The 19,835-nt window shown below is 38.1% G+C and overlaps 2 protein-coding genes across 6 annotated transcripts in view; one reads left to right on the forward strand and one right to left on the reverse strand.

Moving 5' to 3' along the window:
* Positions 1-19,835, reverse strand: part of tbc1d7 (TBC1 domain family, member 7) — a 207,511-nt gene that overhangs the window by 166,334 nt on the left and 21,342 nt on the right. The gene's annotated exons all lie outside the window — the stretch shown is intronic.
* On the forward strand, positions 326-18,226 carry LOC310722509 (uncharacterized protein). 5 transcript variants are annotated; one of them, XM_083535044.1, is made up of 23 exons: positions 473-520; positions 607-655; positions 2,375-2,483; positions 3,434-3,521; positions 3,600-3,710; positions 4,282-4,407; positions 6,159-6,299; positions 6,381-6,506; positions 7,525-7,647; positions 7,780-7,902; positions 9,550-9,672; positions 9,794-9,916; positions 11,412-11,534; positions 13,656-13,781; positions 13,887-14,012; positions 14,111-14,203; positions 14,281-14,376; positions 15,668-15,763; positions 16,318-16,413; positions 16,760-16,861; positions 17,030-17,135; positions 17,790-17,906; positions 17,986-18,226. In XM_083535044.1, exons 3-23 carry the CDS (start codon positions 2,376-2,378, stop codon positions 18,062-18,064), a joined length of 2,352 nt encoding a protein of 783 aa, XP_083391170.1. In that variant the 5' UTR covers positions 473-520; positions 607-655; position 2,375; the 3' UTR covers positions 18,065-18,226. The 5 variants fall into 5 exon arrangements, with proteins under 5 accessions (XP_083391171.1, XP_083391170.1, XP_083391169.1 ...); XM_083535045.1 differs by lacking the exon at positions 607-655 and having other exon boundaries at positions 326-520; XM_083535043.1 differs by lacking the exon at positions 473-520 and having other exon boundaries at positions 525-655.

The following is a 19,835-nucleotide window of genomic DNA, read 5'->3' on the forward strand; positions in this document are numbered from 1 at the left end:
TTTTTGGATTAGTTCTTATTTTTAGAAGTTTAAAATGATAGGAGGTACAGGAGGAATATGGTGACAACTTATCCTACAACATTCTGCTTGTGTGCGTCAGACTCCATTTTTAATTAAAAATAATAATAATTACAAACTCTAAATTATATTTCCTGTTACTTTTAGGTCAGTTTTATTCCAGCATGATCATTTTCTTCAGATCTTAACACTTGCTCAACTTTGCATTTATTTGTACTTTTTGTACATTATTTACTACGAGTTGCATCAATTTAGTGCATCGCTGAAAACTAAGCTGGTGTTTATTGTCAGTGAAAAGATTTCTTCATTCTCATGAGTGAAGAAACACCAGGAATCATTTTTAAAGCTGAAAGTTCCTGGGAGGTTTTTCTGCCTGAAGTCATTGGGAAGTGAAGCAGATGTTGTGGGAAGTACATTATTCCAGTACAGGATGTGGAGGCAGTTACGACCCCCCTCAGTAGCTTCTCATTCCAGCTGCAAAGAAAAGCTGCATTACTTCCAGGTGTGTACTTTTCATTCTGGGGTCTTTGTTTCAAAGATTTGCTCAAAAATCGGTGTTTGTGGTTTTTACTTTCATTATTGATCTAGTTTATGTACAGAATATCGGAAAAAATCCAGCTGACTGCAGCTGTTAAAGGTGCGATAGTCGATTTTTTTTTTTGATTATTAGTACAAATATTTGTTAAAGATATATATAAAAAAAATTAATAATAAAAAAAAACAACTAACAAACAAAAGATTAAGTTGTGACTATTGCCGGAAAACGCTTTTCGGGTCCTGTTTTTGTTTGTATTTGGAAACCGGTTTATAGACAATTCGGTGTAGGTGTGAACTGGTTGTAATGGTTTGATGGAACAAAATTTTAAATCCAGTTGATCTTGGTGGTGACAAAAAAGAGTAATCCTACATAACGAACCTAATGCACCAGAAGTCTTGTAAATTGGACAAAAAATAATCATATAAAGCAATGCTTTGTGTCTTTTGTCCTTATGTCCTAAATGGTAGGAGGAATATTACCTGTGCCTTGTTTCTCCATCATGTACCTGGTTTTGAGAGGTTCAAAATGTTCAAAATGTTGTTCTTGGTGGTGGAAAAAAGTGTATTCTTACCTAATGCACCCAATGCACAGGGGTCTTCCGCCTGTAAATTGGTCTTAAATGATCATTCAAAGTAATGCGTGTGTGTGTGTGTGTGTGTGTGTGTGTGTGTGTGTGTGTGTGTGTGTGTGTTCGGCCATGTATGTCCTAATGTCTCCTGTGGCTTGTTTCTCCATCATGTACCTGGTTTTGAGAGGTTCAAAATAAAAAAAAAGTTGATCTTGGTGGTGGAAAAAGTGTATTCTTACCTAATGCACAGGGGTCTTCTGTCTGTAAATTGGTCTTAAATGATCATTTGAAGCAACGTGTGTGTGTGTGTGTGTGTGTGTGTGTGTGTGTGTGTGTGTGTGTGTGTGTCTTCGGTCATGTATGTCCTAATGTCTCCTGTGGCTTGTTTCTCCACCATGTACTTGATTTTGAGAGGTTTAAAAATGTTGAACCATTTCGTTTTTTTTAGTAAGGTATGTAAACGTGTGTGTAGGAATGATTTTATAGAGCTAGGGTAACACACAAGTTGTAACATCATCTAAAGAGTAATAGGTGTGAATGTGAGAGAGAGAGAGAGAGAGAGAGAGAGAGAGAGAGAGAGGTTTGAAGAAAAAAAATGGAATCCAGCTGATCTTATTAGTAAAAAAAAATTAATAATAATGATCATTTAAAGCAATACAAGTGTGTGTCTTTGGCCATGTAAATCTAATCTAATCTAATCTAATGTCCTAATGGTAGGGTGAATGTCTCCTATGGCTCGTATGTGTGTAGGTGTGTAGGTATAACATTATTTAGCTAGAGTAACACACGAGTTGTAGATCATATAAAAGAATAATATATCTGCAGTCATAAACATTCCGTTTGTACTATGTCATGTCCATAAGGTGGCGCCTTCACAATTAAATGTTTATTTATTTCGGTTATTTTTTGTTAGTTTAACTTTTTTTTTATAGGCCTTCGGATTGTGACTGAGGGCGGCATAAATAATAGGAGTGTGTGTGATAGAGAGAGATAAACAAAGCAGCACACTTGTTTGATTAGCAGAAAGCTAACAGCTAACAGGCTCCTCTGAGCATGTCTGGGCTTGACCTCCAGACCTGGAACATGTTTGGTACTTTTCTGTGTAAAGCTGCTTCGAGACAGTGTTCATTGTTAAGCACTATACAAATAATAATGAATTGAAATGAACATGTTTAGTGTTGTGTTTAACATGTTCTGAGAGCATTTTGTACCATACACTATAAATATTCCAACTTTCTTGTTGCCCTTAGGATGGACATTCCAGCTGCGCTTTTATTGCTAGCAATCCTGACTTGTCTCGCCAGTGGACAGGGGGATAACGATATCCTTGAGCCGACAGATACGCAGGCCAGGTACAAGGTCAGATATTCTAATATACGTTGTCCGTTCTGAAATTTTACAGCCGCAGGGTTTCTTAGAACGTCATCAAGAGTCAAGTCAAGTCACAAGGCTTTTATGTCATTTCTACTATACACAGTGGTACACAGTAAAAAACGAGACAACGTTCCTCCAGAACCCTAGTGCTACACTTAACAACATAGGGCTACAACACGACACAAGCTACGTAAAGTGCATCGAGTGCAATCTAGTGCAAACAGTGCAGACGAAAAACAGTGCAGACACACAAGACAAGACAAGACAAGACACAAAACCCAAGATGGCGCCGACCAGTAAACCTACTGTATACTTTGATTATAAGGTACTATAACTGGAGTAAATATAAACAGACACAATGCAGTGCAAAAAAACAGCAGTAGGAGCAGTCAAGAGGTGCAAAAAAGAAACAGCAGTAGGAGCAGTCAAGAGGTGCAAAAAAGAAACAGCAGTAGGAGCAGTCAAGAGGTGCAAAAAAAAAAAAACCAGCATGTAAACAGTATAATACAGTCATGTGCCATAGTCCAATTTTTCAAAAAAAACAAATACGTCTAAGATTCGACATATGCGAAGCAGTGCAACACGTAAATCAAAGTTTGATGACCTCAAGCTGCTCAAGTTGTACTTCCTGTATAGCTCGAGTGACTGTTTGTTGTTGATTTTGGTTTTCTATTTGTATTGCGTTCACAATTTGTTGTTTCGGATTGTATTTTTGGATTAGTTCCTGTGTTTTCGGAAATATAAAAAAAAAAAAACTAATGAAGAAAGCTTTAGGAACTTTCTCTTGAAAAGCAGGAAAATAGTTAGCGGTAGCAGTAGGGTGAAACTACATCCTCCTTTTTTGTGTCAAACTTCATCCTTATTCCAGGAGGAGCATTAGATAGTGCATAGCTAAGATCTGGGCTGGTGTTCAAAAGATTTCTTTACTCTTACAGGAATCTGGTGATGTCTTTATTCATGAACAGAATCAGATCGAGAACGCTAGGCTGCAGGATATCGGCGTCAAACAGAACATTTCCGAAGGTAATCAGACAGATAAGCATCGATCCATATATTTATTCATGCGTTTTTATTTTTAAAGCTTACTTTTTTTCCACTTAGACCTGACCTCCAGCCTAACCTCCAGCCTTGATAAAGATCTCGTGCCGGTGGAAGGTCTGAACTTCTCCTGTGGTGTAGGATTTACTCTGAAAGGGACTTCAGAGTGTCAGGGTGAGGCGTAGACACACCCTGTACACACATGCGACACAAAAAGGCTTAATGCATCATCCGATCTATACACTGTACAATTTTTAACTTAGGCTACGACTACGATGTCGCATATTTTTTGGCTAGTCGGTAGACATAGGTCGTCGAATTTCTCACCAGATGACTTAGTTCTACCATTGCTATGAGTTTACATCTGGTACAGCCCAAAATCAGATAATATACAGTATAACAGACATACTGTAAAACAATAAAAAAAACGTATTCTCTTTGATAAACCTCGATGACGTGCACATAAGTAGACTCACATTTCGACTTAATGTTGAAGTTCTAAATTGTATTTTCATAGCCAGGAATAGTTGGTACATATATATCTGGATTATGTAGTGATTACCAAAAAAATTATTAGTATTGTATATTTCAGCTGACAGAAGATGCAGATAGTTAATTATAGGTTATTATTTGCTAACCACACATCTCTGTGCAGTGACACTGCCCCTAGTGGACAAGCACAAATTAACACCTTACTACATATGTCTTAAAATATATCTTTTCCTTTCTTACTCTTCCATGAAAGATATCAATGAATGTGAGCAAGGTGACAAAGGACCCTGTGGCCATCACAGCAATTGTACCAACACCCCAGGCTCCTTCGTGTGCAACTGCCTTCGTGGATATCTGATGAGCCCCAGTGGATGTCAGGGTGAGAAGTTATGAAATATGCATCATGTTTTCATTGCAGTGGTTTTACTGAAACCACAAGGGTGATGCTTTGAGTTCGAATAAACTGTTAGCAGAGCATTTTAATAATTTATTCAATTGCATAGACTGTTAGCCTTCACTTTATTTGTGATTTGTGTTTAACGTACACTTGTTCTGAACCAATCAGGGTGCAACACATGGCTGTTGGTTGTATTTGTTCAAGCTTAAACTAAATATAGCTTTAATGTGATTGCATGTGTTTTTTTTTTTTTTTTGTCAAATGTAATGTAATAGTGGATTTTACTGATATATATAGATACCAATAGATATGTTAGATCGTACTTGCCGATAACCAATTAATCAACTAATAGTCTTTCAAAATGTATACTTGATTAAAAAAATGTAACATAATACTCAAATGTAAAATAGTACTGAACTTTATTCAAAAAATTAAGGAAAATAAAAGACATGCATTCAAACTTAAACAAAAAAGTAACACTACAAATAAATAAAAAAAAGTTACATCCAAATTGAGTAAAAAAAGACACAGCATGTGGTGTCAGTGCTAGAGGCCGGTCTTGTACTATATAACGCAACCTGGAAAAACTATCGGTATGGATTTTTGCTGATAGTTTCAGCAATCAACCATGGTAGCGATTCATTTGCAAAACCGACGAATTGGTAAACCTCTAATTATTAAATCTCCCCAAGAAGTGTAGATGCTGTTGCACCTTCTTAAACATTGCTGAAATGTTCTTGTGCCAAGACAGATCCTCAGAGATGTGGACTTCTACATCTCTGGCGGTGTCATCTATGTACTTAATAAAGAGTTATACAGAGGAACACAGCTATTGGTTAACAAAGAGTTAAATAGTGGCTCAGAGTGTGTGTTGAGGACACGTGAATGTCCAACCTAATCAGTTGGAATATCTGTGATATCAAAAAAGACTCGCTCTGTTTACAAGAAAGTACTTTATTTATCTATGTTTAAACAATATCTTCAAAATAGTCCCGTTGCACAGCAATACAACGCTCCCAGCGTTCCTGGTTCTTCTGGAATATGTCCTGGAAGTCTTCTTTTCAAAGCGTGTCAAGCACTTTTTGCTATTAGCACTGGATCTTCGCAATGGTGTAAAATGGCAACTTTTGAGCAGGATCTTTATCTTTGGTAAGAGTTTGGAGTCCACAGGAGCCAAATTTCACAAGTCGGGTGGGTGTGGAAATGACAAGGGTGCACATGTGGTCAGAATAGCCTAAGTTGCACAGCTCCTGATGTACACTTGGCGATGTCTTTTGGCACACTGACTTATGAAGGTCGGTGCTCCCTGTGACTATGAGTGCGGTCTTGTGCTGCCATCTGTTGGCTTGTTACAGAACTAGTCTCGAAACATTTTTCCTCCTCGTAGTGGACAACAGCATCCTCGAAGACTCCATTCATCCATTATACAAAATGTTTGTTTTCTTAGCATTGGATAAGAGGGACATGGCAACCAGGTCACATACATACAGAATATAGTGTAGCTTCTTTTCCAAAGCTGTAGCTGCCATCATACCCCCCTTTAACACTGTATCCCCATCACCATGGGAATACCCCATTACTTTTCCGGTTATGGATCAAATACCATTTTGCAATAAACTTACCCTTTGCTACTGCTAAATTCCTTTAATAGTTTTTGGCTGCCTGAGAGTTGTTTACCATTTTGTTTCCAATGACAATAAAGTACCTTACTTTACTATACTTATTTCTTGTAGATATAGACGAATGTGCTCTAGCTGAAGTAACTGGTCTACAGGCATGTGGGCGAAGGGCAGGGTGTAAGAACAGCCCCGGTTCCTTCCACTGCCACTGTCCTACTGGATTTGTCCTCGGACTCGACGGACACAATTGTTATGGTGAGTTTCTTTAATTGTTAGACACAGAATTGTTAGAATGTGTTCTTTTATCTCATTCGAATGTATGGTACTTTCCTGCAGATGTCGACGAGTGCACATTTGAAGAGAGCTGCAGAAGGGAGCTTGGGAATGTCTGTGTAAACACAGAGGGAAGCTACAAATGTGTGTGTCAGCCTGGTTTCAGAGAAGACAAGGCAGCCTGCGTAGGTGAGTGCGTGGATGTCCAGTAGATATCAAAATTCTATACATTTGAACACGTTTTTGTGAGAGCGCTTCCTAATAGCCCTTTTACCCCTTAGTCCGGACATGTGATTGGTAAAGGGTAGAGGGCAATCAATAATTGTCAGATTTCCCTGTAGTGGCCCCTGTAAACGTCTCTAGGCAGGGTCCCTTACCTTCGCAAGTAAGTATTCTCGTGCTAGATTTAAAAAAAATAAATTTTTTGTACCATTTACATTTAAGATGTAAATATACATTTACATTTGGCAACCACCCTCATACAAAGTGAATTGCATTCTGGCGTTTTATACAACCGAGCAGTCGGGGTACATACCTCGGCTTTGAAATCACAGTTCTGTTAGATTTCGGTACAGTTCAGGGGAAGAAATGAAAATAAATAAATAAATAAATAAACATAAACTTGCCTGTTGTTTCTATTTTTTTAAACATTGTTTATTACTATTAACATTCATAAACATGAACATTACTTTTTTTTTAAACGATTTTAAATAAAATGCCTGCTCATTTAAATAAATTAAATTATTATAATTATTACATTTTATTATATTCATTAACTTAAGTATATATCCATATCGCTAGTGAAACTGCGCTACTCGATCCGTACTGGAAACACGATTTGATCAGAAAACTCAGATTTATAAAATATAATATACATTTTATTGCATTCATTTGATTTATTCATTTTTATTGGTATTATTTATATTTTATTTTTGTGAGTGCGAGGTGAAGACTAAACAAAGCTGTGGTCCGCCGCTTATTATGTTCCTGAGGGAACTTGCATTCCAGATGCTTTCTAAGCCTTTTGTGGACCACAGCTTTCAGCGGTCAGATGAAAGTCCTACTGAAAGATCTGACCTTTGTTTGGTAGTTAATCAAAATCATTTTACGGGGTAATAACTACTGTTGAACCTAAGATTAAATGTGGTTGTTCATTCATTGTTCATTCTGCTCATGTGAAAAGGTTATGGTTACTTTTTCTTTCCAGATGTGGACGAGTGTGATGAGCTGGAACGGGTGTGTGTTAATCAGGGGGAATGTAAGAACACATTTGGAAGCTTCAAGTGTGTTTGTTCAAAGGGATACCGTGGCAATGGAACCCACTGCACAGGTAAGAGGCACATTTTTACACCCTCTTTTTCCTGTTTATACATTCAGTACCGATTCTGCCCTATAGCTTATACGAATATTTGAAATATTTCTGGGTCATATTTGTTATTTCGCCATCACCAACCCTTTGTAGATGTGAACGAGTGCGTCTCAGGACTTCATGACTGCAGCGTGAACGCTCGCTGTGGAAATGTGATGGGTTCATATTTCTGCCAGTGCTATCAGGGCTACAGTGGAGATGGTCACTCCTGTGATGGTCAGTCTTCTGTGTTTCAGTGTGTTTCAGTGCCTTTTATTCCTGCGATTTAAGATGATAGCATGCGGTGCTCGAAACGGTCGTGTTTCAATCCACAATTATTATAAAGTTCGATAGCACGATAGCACTTTGCATGATCGTAATGTAATTTAAGAACATACACTTGATCAATTGGCAATAGAAACACAAATAGCGATTAAGGAAATGAAGAATTTGCTAAAATTCCAAACAAACTCCACTATATCAAGATTTGATCCTTTTCCATAATGATTTCATATAGTATCACTTAATTGACACCAAATAATGGTGATTAATAGTAAAGCTGGGTCCATATTGATTCATTGACATTTATAAAGGTTGGGCCACTTGACATTTAGTATGAATTGTCATTGCAAATCAATACCGTGATGCCTTAACCATTATGCCGATAAAATTTCCCAGTATGACTCTGCTCCATCCATGAATGGTTTAATGAGCAGGAGAATGATATGAATCATATGGAATAAGGGTGTTCCAGTTGATTGGTTGCCAATCATAATCACTCTGGGAAGATCAATGGTCTCTATAAAGGTCGATCCAGAAGCGTCAGCTGCTAAAATGGCTTCACCGGTCCAACAATTCTAAAAGGCGTGTTGAAAAAACAATACATTAGCAATCTGCAACGAGTGTAAGAAAATTCACCCGAAGTCACGTGAAGGACTACGAGCGCTTTTCAAAGTTGGCTAGCGCTAAAAAAGAGCAGGACGATTCAGCACCTCAAGCGCCACTCACTCGGCTGTCGCTAACAGACGTTCCAAAGACAGCAACCCTACTGCAAGGACAATAAGAAGCATAAAGAAATACCAGGCGGAATAATGAAATCCGTATACCGTGATCATCAGCCGCTGTCTATTGTAGAAGACGAAGGGTGGAAGACTCATGTCCTACTTGGATTTGCGTTACACAATGCCAGGCCATTGTAACCAAGCACAGGCTGCTGGGTTTTAAGTGGAAAAGTTGCACATGTTGCTTGATAATAAATCCAGAGTTGTTAAATCATGATACTTTCTCTTCACTTAATTTTAATACTTAATACACATTGTTGTTAAAAGTGCTGAGTGATACATAGAAAGCCTCAAGTAGACCCTGGAATCGATTTCCAACGATACGCCTTCCAGGGATCGATGTTCGGTCCCAAAAAATTCCTGATCGAAGCAACCCTAGTCTAGCCCCCAGATCATTTAAAGAACTATGGGATATGTTTGAATGGCTTTAAACAAAAGCACACTCTACCACCATCATAAAAACAACTCAGGACATTTTTTTTTTATGGAAGAATGGTTTATTCTTACTGTACATTTTACAGAAAATCTGTCAAAGGGGATTAAAGCTGTTCTGGTTTCTAGAGGCTTTTTGTATTTTATTCTGTTTACAATACTGTTGAAAATATTGCCAATTTTTAAACAACTTACCCTTTATTTTCAACAACTCAATCATTTAAATGTTCAAAAAAATGCACAAAAACCCACAATGTCAATCTCAAGGATTAGCAATGCTAATGCAACTTTTTGCTTGCAAATTTCTTGCAATTGTTATGCTGTCATATATCCTACTGCTTTCCAAAAATACGAAGAAAACCATTGTCATTTGTCGTTGCTATGGTGACAGATAGCGACGAGTGCGCTGTAAACAACGGACTTTGCGAACATAGCTGCGCCAACATACCAGGAGGGTACAACTGCCTATGCAATGCAGGATACACACTATCAGATGACCTACACACGTGTACAGGTACACACACAAAGATTTACACAGTTTGGCGTACCTCATCTGCCATGCTTCTTTTGTTTACAATTTTCTATTAATTTTATTGCCTTTTGTTCTCTTCCTGTGCCATTCTTTCTTTGTACAGACCTCAATGAGTGTGTGAGTGGCAATACGACATGCGAGCAACTTTGCATCAACATACCAGGCTCCTTTATTTGCTCCTGTCGTAGTGGATATCAGTTGCACATTGATAAACAAAGCTGTGTTGGTTGGTACACGTTAAAATTCTATTTCCAATTTATAGCATTGGGTTAAATGTAGAAATATAAAGATCAGAAGGAAACAATTGAATGCAGAAGTTTGTATACTGATATACTGTCAATAGTTTGGAAACACCTAAAAAAAAATATATCTTATGGGTTTTTTTTATGGACGCATGCATGTTTTTTTTGTTTCTATGCATTAAACTATCATTGGACAGTGAATGGGTGGAAGAACGACAGGATATTCTCACAATCTTACATTCCGGTGCTCACGTTAGTTCTTACTCTGCGGTGTTTTGTATTGTTTTTAAGATTTATAATCACACACTTGATATCACCCAAATAAGGATGGGTTCCACTTTTGAGGCTGGTTCCTCTCTCGGTTTCTTCCTCATAACATCTTTTCCTCTCCCCATTCGCCCCCAGGCTGCTCATCATGGAAAATACACATCGCTTACCTTAATTTTTTAATCATATTTCATATTTATGAAAGCTGCTTTGAGACAATGTCCATTGTAAAAAAAAGCACTCTAGAAATACTTGACTTGAAGAAAGTTATTTGGACAGATGAGTCCGAATTGGACATTTTTCTCTCTAACAGAAGAACTTATGTACGTCAGAGAACAGGAGAGAAGATGTCAGCAGACTGCATCGTCCCCACAGTCAAACATGGAGGTGGAAGCTTAATGATTTGGGGTTGTTTTGGAGACTTATTCCATGTGAAAGGAATTCCGTCTGATTGGAACCGTCTTCACCGTGCAACAACACAATGAGCCGCAACGTACGTCAAGTCAAGTTTATTTCTATTGCGCTTTTCACAACAGACATTGTCTCAAAGCAGCTTTACAGAATTTAACAGTTAATGTGAGCGATGTGTATTTATCCCTGATGAGCAGCCGTGGCGACTGTGACAAGAAAAAACTTTCTTAGATGTTATGAGGAAGAAACCTTGAGAGGAACCAGACTCAAAATGGGAACCCATCCTCATTTGGGTGACATCAAGAGTATCACTCCAAGTGTTACTCAAAGAGCAAACAGACGGCTGGAGTGTTATCTATCATGGAATAGCCTGCCCAGTCACCGCACCTAAACCTATTGAACTGCTCTGGGATGAACTGGATCACAAGTAAGAAATCTCCAACTTAAGAAGAACACGTTTGACAAGGGGCATGGCAAAGTATTTCAGCTGAATCCTTGGAGAAATGAACTGTCAGGGTGCTGAGAGTGTGTAAAGCTGTTATTAATGCTTGGGAAGGATTTTTCAAAGCAATTTGATTTAATTAGACAAAGTAAATCTTCATACTGCATAGAAACAAAAGGAACATGTACGTCTTTTAAAAGCCATAAGACACAAGATATCTACAAACTTTGCATGGTTTTGCACTTAACTGTGTATTATATTAATACTATATATTAGAATTGTGCTTAGGTATAGTAATACTTATAGAAAAGCTTGATAAATAATGTGTGGGTGTGTATTTGTCATTTTGTGTGATTCAGACATAGACGAATGCAAACTGCAGAATGGAGGCTGTTCTCATATCTGCACAAACACACCAGGAGGACATGTATGCCACTGCCCTCCTCCACTTCTGCTGGACCACCACAGCTCCACCTGCGTCAGTATGTTACGTGTGTGTGTGTGTGTGTGTGTGTGTGTGTGTGTGTGTGTGTGTTTGTGTGTGTGTGTGTTTGTTTATACATAAAATGTTGAAATAATTAAATCAGTTCATTTTGAACATGTCCTGTTGGGGGGAGTTTCAGGAGTTTTTTCCATCATTTATTTATTCACAAGTTTTAAACAGAGCGTGCACTCAAACCTGATTGGTGGTTTGCTGCACGATTGGACGGTTAAGTTTTTATCCTCATAAACAAAAAGGAACGACTGATTGCACAAAGTGTAGTAAAAAGTAAAATATTTTACTTTGAAATGTAGTGAAGTTTTCCCCCAAATGGAAATACTTCAGTAAAGTACATATACGTGAACAAGCTCTAAAACCTCTTGAACCCTTTTGGGATTCATTGAAACACTGACTGCACCACAGGCCTCCTCACTTCACCTACATTACTCCTTACCTGACTGTTCTTACACCCTTGTGACCAAACGTTACCACAAAATCTAGTGGAACAATTTCCCAGAAAAGTGAGGTATAAAAGTGACATATAAATCCTATGGTCAGTCCACTATAACTGTTGTTTCTGTCATCTCTTTTCACTAATAATCAAATGTAACATGAGGAATTTGTTCTAATGGTCTTGTATGAATGATTTTTACATCCATATGTTATTTAATGAGTGAAGAAAACATTTAGAGCAGTGGTTCCCAACCTCCGGGCCACGGACCAGCACCGATCCCCGTGGGTCAATTGGTACCGGGCCGCACAGAAAGAATACATAACTTACATTATTTCCGTTTTTATTTATTATCTGATTCTGAACGGATTTATTTCGGAAAATTGCCGGATTCTCTTCACCACATCTGTCTATGACTCACTCTTAATGCATGTCATGATGCCTCGGTCACATGTCTTACGTCCACCCGCTACCTTATTTAAGGGGCTCCGGCCGCTAACACATAATACATTACCACTAAATTGAAACCCCCAAGCGAGCAAAATGAACAAACAACAACACAGTGGATTCACGTTTATTATTATATTTAGAAAAGTGTATTTATCCCCCCACACCTTAAAGGCCGGTCCGTGAAAATATTGTCCGGATATAGACCAGACTCATGTTCTCTTATCCGCATGCGAAAACGCATTTCAGTGCAGAAGTTGCATAGAAAACTTTCAAAAGTGCCCTAACGACAAAATATTGTGTGCTCAGTAAGACTCAGCAGGGGTTTATATGTTTATATTATATTTATTTTCTTTACATATATTCGGTTAGCTTTCTGCAGTATAAGACACTAAAGTCTTAAGCTAAAGTCCAAAGCTTTCAAGTTCTATTGTTATTATATTAGATGTCTGTCTTGTCAGTCAAACTAACAATTCTATGTGTATTTAATTTAATTGGAAAAAAAATATCTTTTTACAGCGTCTTAATATACTTAATATATAACCGAATATGTTTCTTTTCTTTTGAATTAAGTATATTTTATTTTATCGTGAGAAACATTTTCCGTGACCCATCGTTTTCCTGTGGGTGACATTAACGCAGTACTGTAAAAGGAATTCGTAAATGGAAAACTGTACTTTATTGAAGTATTTCCATTTAGCGAGACTTGTTACGCTTGCATGGAACACAAGCAGAACATTTTGAGAGAAATAAATGATGGAAGAAACCCCAGACTCGAACTCGCCACAACACCCGTGGCCTCATTGGGCAATTTTTCTGAAGTATTTGAAAAGAAAACTTCGGGCTGATAATCATTTGAATGGAAATCAATCAGTGTTTGACTCATTCTATTAATAGATCGGTGTGTTAAGAGTAACAGAGTCTTTTCACATAAACAGAGTTGATTGAGCGAAGAGTCTTGTGGCAAAAATGATAATAGGAACATTATAGTCGTAATAAATCATAGTACTTTGGATACTTAAGTACTTTTGAAGGCAAATACTTTTGTACTTTTACTCAAGGGAAAGTTTAAAGGGGAAACTGGATTCAAAAAGCTGATAAAAATGACCCGATCTGTCGTTTCTGAGTATTAATAATAAAAATATATAGAAATAGCACTATTTTAAGGATTGAGTATAATGTGTGTGTATCTCTGGATGCATTTTTGTGTTCCATTCACGGTAGACACCACTTCCTGTGCATTATGGAATGGCGGCTGTGATCAGATATGTTCACTGGGAGCTGTGGGACGTGTTAAGTGTAGCTGCAGAGAGGGTTGGGAGCTGGCCACTGACCAAAGAATGTGTCTCGGTAACGAAAAAGAACACAACACACATTCCTAACTAATAGATCGGCTTTAGCCATGACTGGATCTCTTTTCTATTCATTCTCTCTCTCTTCCCTTTCCCACTGTAGACATTGACGAGTGTGGGATGTTTAACGGGGGGTGCGAACAAGTGTGTGTGAACCAGGCAGGCAGTTATAACTGCACCTGCAAGCCTGGCTTCGAATCTTGCCCAGATGATCCGACCAAATGCCAACGTAAGTCTTTTTATATTAGCCAATACTAATGTATAATATTACGTATTCCAATTCTTCCCAGTTGTTTTCATTTGTCCTTCCTTTTTAATCTCACTCAGCGGTATGTGAGCCGACATGCCAGAATTACGGCGTGTGTGTCGCACCTAACACCTGCGACTGCCCTGCTGGCTACCCAGGCCCTGGTTGCTCAGGTACAGTGAATATGATAGAGGCTGTGTGTTATTCAAAATTACACTCATTGATGTTTTTATGTGTGTTTTAATAACAGCTATGTGCTCACCACCCTGTGCTCATGGCGGCACGTGTATGCGCTTGAACACTTGTCTGTGTCACCCCGGATGGACCGGAGAGGGTTGCCATACAGGTAGCTTACAAACCCCCTCCCCATTAATCCACACATAGGACCAAACTCGAGTAATGAGTGTAATATTACATGTGCGTTTATTCAGTACAATATTGTCGACCCGGAAAAATTATTCATTCAGATAGAATATTATTGTTCAACTTTTTTAAGTGCACACGGAGAACTGATTTGACCTCGATGAACTTAAGCAGCAAGACAAAGAACAGTGAGACAAAATTTTTCCACAATGATGTGAAAGATTGATAAAAGTCATACAGGACTTTTATTAATATGACTACAAATTATTGAAGTATATACACTATAGGTGCCTCTACAAGCTTTTGAATCATGTGTTGTACTTAATTTTTCACATACGGCTTTTAGTTTTGTAAGATATATAAAGGCAAGATGTAATATATTCATTGTTAGGTTGTACCTTGTAAGGTACAATGTAAGGACCAGATGATTTTTTGTTATGCCTTATATGTAAAGTGCCGGTCAAAAGTTTGAACACACTTCCTCTTTCAGTGGTTTTTCTTTACAATTATTATAATTTTCAACATTGCATTACATTACATTAGTACAGTTCATAATACAAACATCCAAACTATGAAATTGTGTAGTCAACAAAAACGTGTTAAACAACCCAGAATATGTTGATATTTTAGATCCAAAGTAGCTACATTTAATGATGGTGACAGCTTGGCAGACTCGCTCAGTCAGCATCATGAGGCAGTCACCTGGAATGTTTTTTCAACAATCTTGAGTGCCCTGAGGTGTTGAGTGCTTGTTGGTTGCTTTTCCTTCACTCTCAGGTTCTTCTAATCCCAGACCAACCAGTACTGTGTGTTTATAATGACAACAAAGTGAAATATATCATGCTTTTGTTTACTGAGGGAGTATTTACCTAATTCTAAGGACCAGATGATTTTTTTATCATGTCTTGTATATACAGTACCAGTCAAAAGTTTAGACGCAAACGCATATCTGCTCCCAGTGTGTGAATAAAAAGATGTAAATTGGTCTGGCATTTAGCAATATACATTACACTCAGTGTAGTGGCTTTGGAAAGTGTTGAAAATTGGGAATTTACTTAAAAAATAAACTTAAAAAAAATTTTTTTAGTAGTATTATATTGTAATATTATTATAATTTATGCAAAATACATACGACTGCTGGCCCAGGGTGAGTTTAAAGCCACTAATCCCACACTAAACTAGACACAACTTTTTCTTTTGAGAGCACATGTCACACAGACAAGCACAGATACTTCAGTCATTTCATTCATATGTATTCCTTTTTTCTTTTAAAGCGGTGTGCGAGCTGCCATGTGGAAACGGTGGTCGGTGTGTAGCTCCTAACGTCTGCCAGTGTCCTTCGGATTATATTGGCCTGCAGTGTCTTACTCGTGAGTATACGAGTTTGTTTTTATGCTGTTCTGAAGACAGGGTATTGTGTTCCTATGAAGCCCACATTTCTCATATAACTCCAAGAGTTATTTCTTGGAAAAATACCTCAGTATAGTCTTTTGATTGAGCATTTATGAAACGCTGTCCATTCTAGAGCAGTGTGAAGAAAATGCCCATTGGAATAATACACAGTTCATGAATCATTTGTATTTTCCAAACCACTATCCTCTCCTCACCCCCCATTTTAATCTACAATGAATCTAGCAACTCTTTTCTTTTAAACAGAAACTTTTCAGAATAAAGAATTGTTTGCTAACTTTTTGCAGGTTCCCACACATGTTGAATAGAGGCTGCTATAAGAACCGTTTTGTTTTTATTACAGGACAAGGCTTACAGCAATCATAAACATGGCTGTCTTTTGTGAGCTTACTGTTTAAAAAGGGCCACTTGATATTTCGAGATGTGCTTTCTATCAAAACAAGCCCCTCCATATTTCCATAATCAGGAGGAAATGTGTTATGTGCTAATACTGGAAATCTGAATGTGTGTTTAGCTCTCTGTACTCCGCCTTGTCTGAATGGTGGAAGGTGTGTAGATGTCAACACCTGTACCTGTCCGGGATCCTGGCAGGGAGCTCGCTGTCAGATAGGTACTCACACACACTCTCACACACACGCCTTACCTATATACATATTTATTAGGGCTGTCAGAATTAACGCAAATTGATTTTAACGCCACTGTTTTTTATTAACGAGCGAATTAATGCACTTCTGTTTGACCGTTTTTATTCAAAATATGAATAAATAAATATAAAAGAGACGAAATTGAAATTTTCGCAATATTATTCTGCCAATAATGGCTGCATGTTGCTATTTTTAAAAGACTGTAAATCCGTATACAAGCTACACATTGACTACTCTAAAACATATCCAACATCCACGTTTGTGAGATACGTTATATACATACAGTACATATATATGTGTGTGTTTTCACAGAACCAGTGCTATGTGTGAAGCCCTGTAACAACGGTGGAGTGTGTGTGGGACTCAACAGGTGTCGATGCCCCACTGGCTTCACAGGGGACCTCTGTGAAACAGGTCTGTGTGTTTTCAGTCAGCTTGATGTGTGTTCATGGCCCATTTTTTTAGAATTGTTGAAGTATGTAAAGCACCAAGATTTGATGAAAATTTTAACATACATGGAAAATTTTTCCTCATGACTGGATGTGTCTCATTATATATACGTGTGTGTGTGGATGTCTTCAGCTGTGAGTATGCCCTGTGTGCCACCCTGCCAGCATGGTGGCTCCTGCAGCCCACATAATACTTGCACTTGCCCACTAGGGACTGGTGGCCTGCGGTGTGAGAAGCTGTAAGTATTTTTGGCACCGATGTTCTGTTAAATATTTAATCCCTGCTTACTGTGAACTGCCATTTTCAGGTGTCTCCACAGGTCTTCTATAGAGCTTTGGCTGTTTAAGGACATTCAGAGACTTTCAGCTTTCTGGTTTGGTTCTTTGCTCAGAGTTAAATCTTCACTATAGTCCCGAAAGTCATGTCCATTGAAGTATGTTTTGTTTTTCAAGTTTGGATTTTGTCTCCATTCATCTGACATTGAGAAGCACCATTATAGCATAGTGCTGCTACCACCACCATTCTTCACTATAGGATTAATAGCTAATTATTAATTGATGAGCTGGAACTTGAGTTCTTTAAAATATCATGCTTGGGTCTGGTATTACTGAGAGGTTCTCGTTCTCACATTACCACAGGAGATGTCTGACGCTCTTTGTTACAATTGTCATTGTCACCTTACTGATCGAGGACCTTCAAAATTTTGGGTGGTTCCAAACGTCTTGCATTTCACAATAGAAGTTTGTTGTGATTTTAAGCTTGTTCAGAAAATGGTATTGGAAATTTTTTTTCCCCAGGTTTATGTTTTGACACAATTTGATCTTGGAGGTGTTCAGAGAGTTTTAGTACCAAGTCTTAGCATCTCTCTCTTTTTTTTTTCTTTCTTTCTCAGGACTTGTCCAGTAGTGACCACCATAGTCAGCATGGCTCGAGCAGTGCGAAAAGGTTTTAAAGAAAGTTATGTGGATCGTTGTGGGCCTTTGGGAGTCCTGCTCTGCACTAAGTACAGGTAAAACACACATCTGTCTCACATACATGTAATAATATACATGCCAGATACACAGAGTTTCAATGTATTTTCTTTACAGGATAAACCAAGCACGTGTGTATCTACAAGCGTACAGAGTGGGATACAAGATCCAGTGTCCAAGTAAAACCGAAATATGACCCAGACATACTGTAACCCCACTCACTTACACACAAATACACACTGTTACACTCCCTCGGTCTATTAAACATATCTTCAGGACGTGACTTGTTACTTTTTGGATGGACTTTCAAACAGTAGGTGTTTGTGTGTATGCTATTGAATGTAGACAATTTATATCATAAGAAGTCTGATAAGTTGGTCGGTAAAAAATTATGGCGTTTATATTAAATAGGTTATAAGCCAGGGCTCATGAATAAGACTTGACATGAGACCCAAGTTTTTTACAGGGCAAATACTTTTGTGCCAAATCATTGAGATATTACGATATTAAATTTTTTAAATAATAAAAAAAGATGTGTTTTTTATAGAACAGCATTCTCTGACCTCAATGTTTTTCTCGTAAGCAAGCGTCGAGAGTGTATTGGCTACGTGATGTGATCCTTTCAACCTGCTAGAGCTGGGGTCTACACTGGGTATCAAATCATGCATGTCATCAAGTGACAATGATTCTTCAACTTCCTTTGGGCTCTGAGCCCCCAATCGAGTGATCCAGGGGTCGGCAGCTGAGCCACATCGCGTGACTCCAGACTCGAGTTGATTTAAGCCTTGGTTTTTTTTGTCTTTATTTTTTTGGATATCCTGCAGGGAAGAAACACTGATCTGAATTGAGTTTGGTTGGCACACTCCATAATACCAGACGCATACAAAACAAATTGACGAAGTCTCGTTTCTGCATACCTGGGGTTTTTTTTTTAGGGTCAAAAAGCTGAATCAAAGCCCCCCTGTGGTCTTAAAAAGAATTTCTCAGAAACATTGTATATGAACTCACACTTAAGGTTCTAAGTCTATGGTCAATGGTGGGTTGGGCCTTTAAAAGAATCGCATGGAGCCCACCAATGAACTGCAGAATCTGAAAAATCATTAAACACTGAAAAAGTACAAGGGTTTCCTCTTTGACAAAGGCAAGATCGAAAAGTAGACCCCCACCTTCCAGCATGGTTCCTGTTCAGAAACAACAGGATTTCTTTTTTTATCCAGGAACAGATGGACACCAAGACAATGTCTCTTTAGCTTGAACAAATAGGTTTCACCATTTCTGGCATTTGACATTCATTCTAATGGTCTCATATGCCAGTGTTTACACAGCACCAGTGTTTTTATGTATTTATCGTTATCTTTAAAGCAAACCTTTCTGTGGCATTGAAAATTCTGTTACTAAGAAAGATATTTTGTTGGAATTTAGCGCTTCGTATAGATATCCGATACGTCATTTTGACTGCGAGGGTTCTTGTATGAATAAAACAAATCCATCTAAAATCAAAGCTGTCTTTTTTTTATGCTTGTCTGATATATTGTCCAGTACTGTATACTGTATATGGATTTTAATGATGCATAGGTTGGGGGAAAAAAATGCCATTTTCTTTTTTTTTTTTTTTTTTTTTTTTACATTTACAGCATTTGGCGGACCCCCTTATCCAGAACGACTTAAAATTCTCTCACTCATTCATACAACTAAGCAGTTGAGGGTTAAGGGCCTTGCTCAAGGGCCCAGGAGTGGCAGCAAGATATGAACTCACCACCTTCTGAACAGAAGCCAATATCGGAACCACTGAGCTACCCCTTACCCAAATGGCATTTGAAAAACGCCCCTATTCAGAGCGACTTTTATATCATTCATAAATACTGAGAAGCTATGGGGTAAAGGGCCTTGCACAGGGGCCCAGAAGTGGCAGATTGGTGTGCCTGGGCTTTTCGGATACACTTAACCAACGTCCCCCGTGTATTTAT

The sequence above is a fragment of the Silurus aristotelis genome (assembly GCF_946808225.1).
Source record: "Silurus aristotelis genome assembly, chromosome: 29".
Lineage (NCBI taxonomy): Eukaryota > Metazoa > Chordata > Actinopteri > Siluriformes > Siluridae > Silurus > Silurus aristotelis.

Bases quoted from the DNA above. Each gene is read 5' to 3' on its own strand.
- LOC310722509 (XM_083535042.1), top strand. From the start codon at position 2,178: ATGTCTGGGCTTGACCTCCAGACCTGGAACAT. The intron at 2,210-2,374 runs GTTTGGTACTTT...TGTTGCCCTTAG, and splicing joins GACCTCCAGACCTGGAACAT to GATGGACATTCCAGCTGCGC. The intron at 13,782-13,886 runs GTAACGAAAAAG...TTCCCACTGTAG, and splicing joins TGACCAAAGAATGTGTCTCG to ACATTGACGAGTGTGGGATG.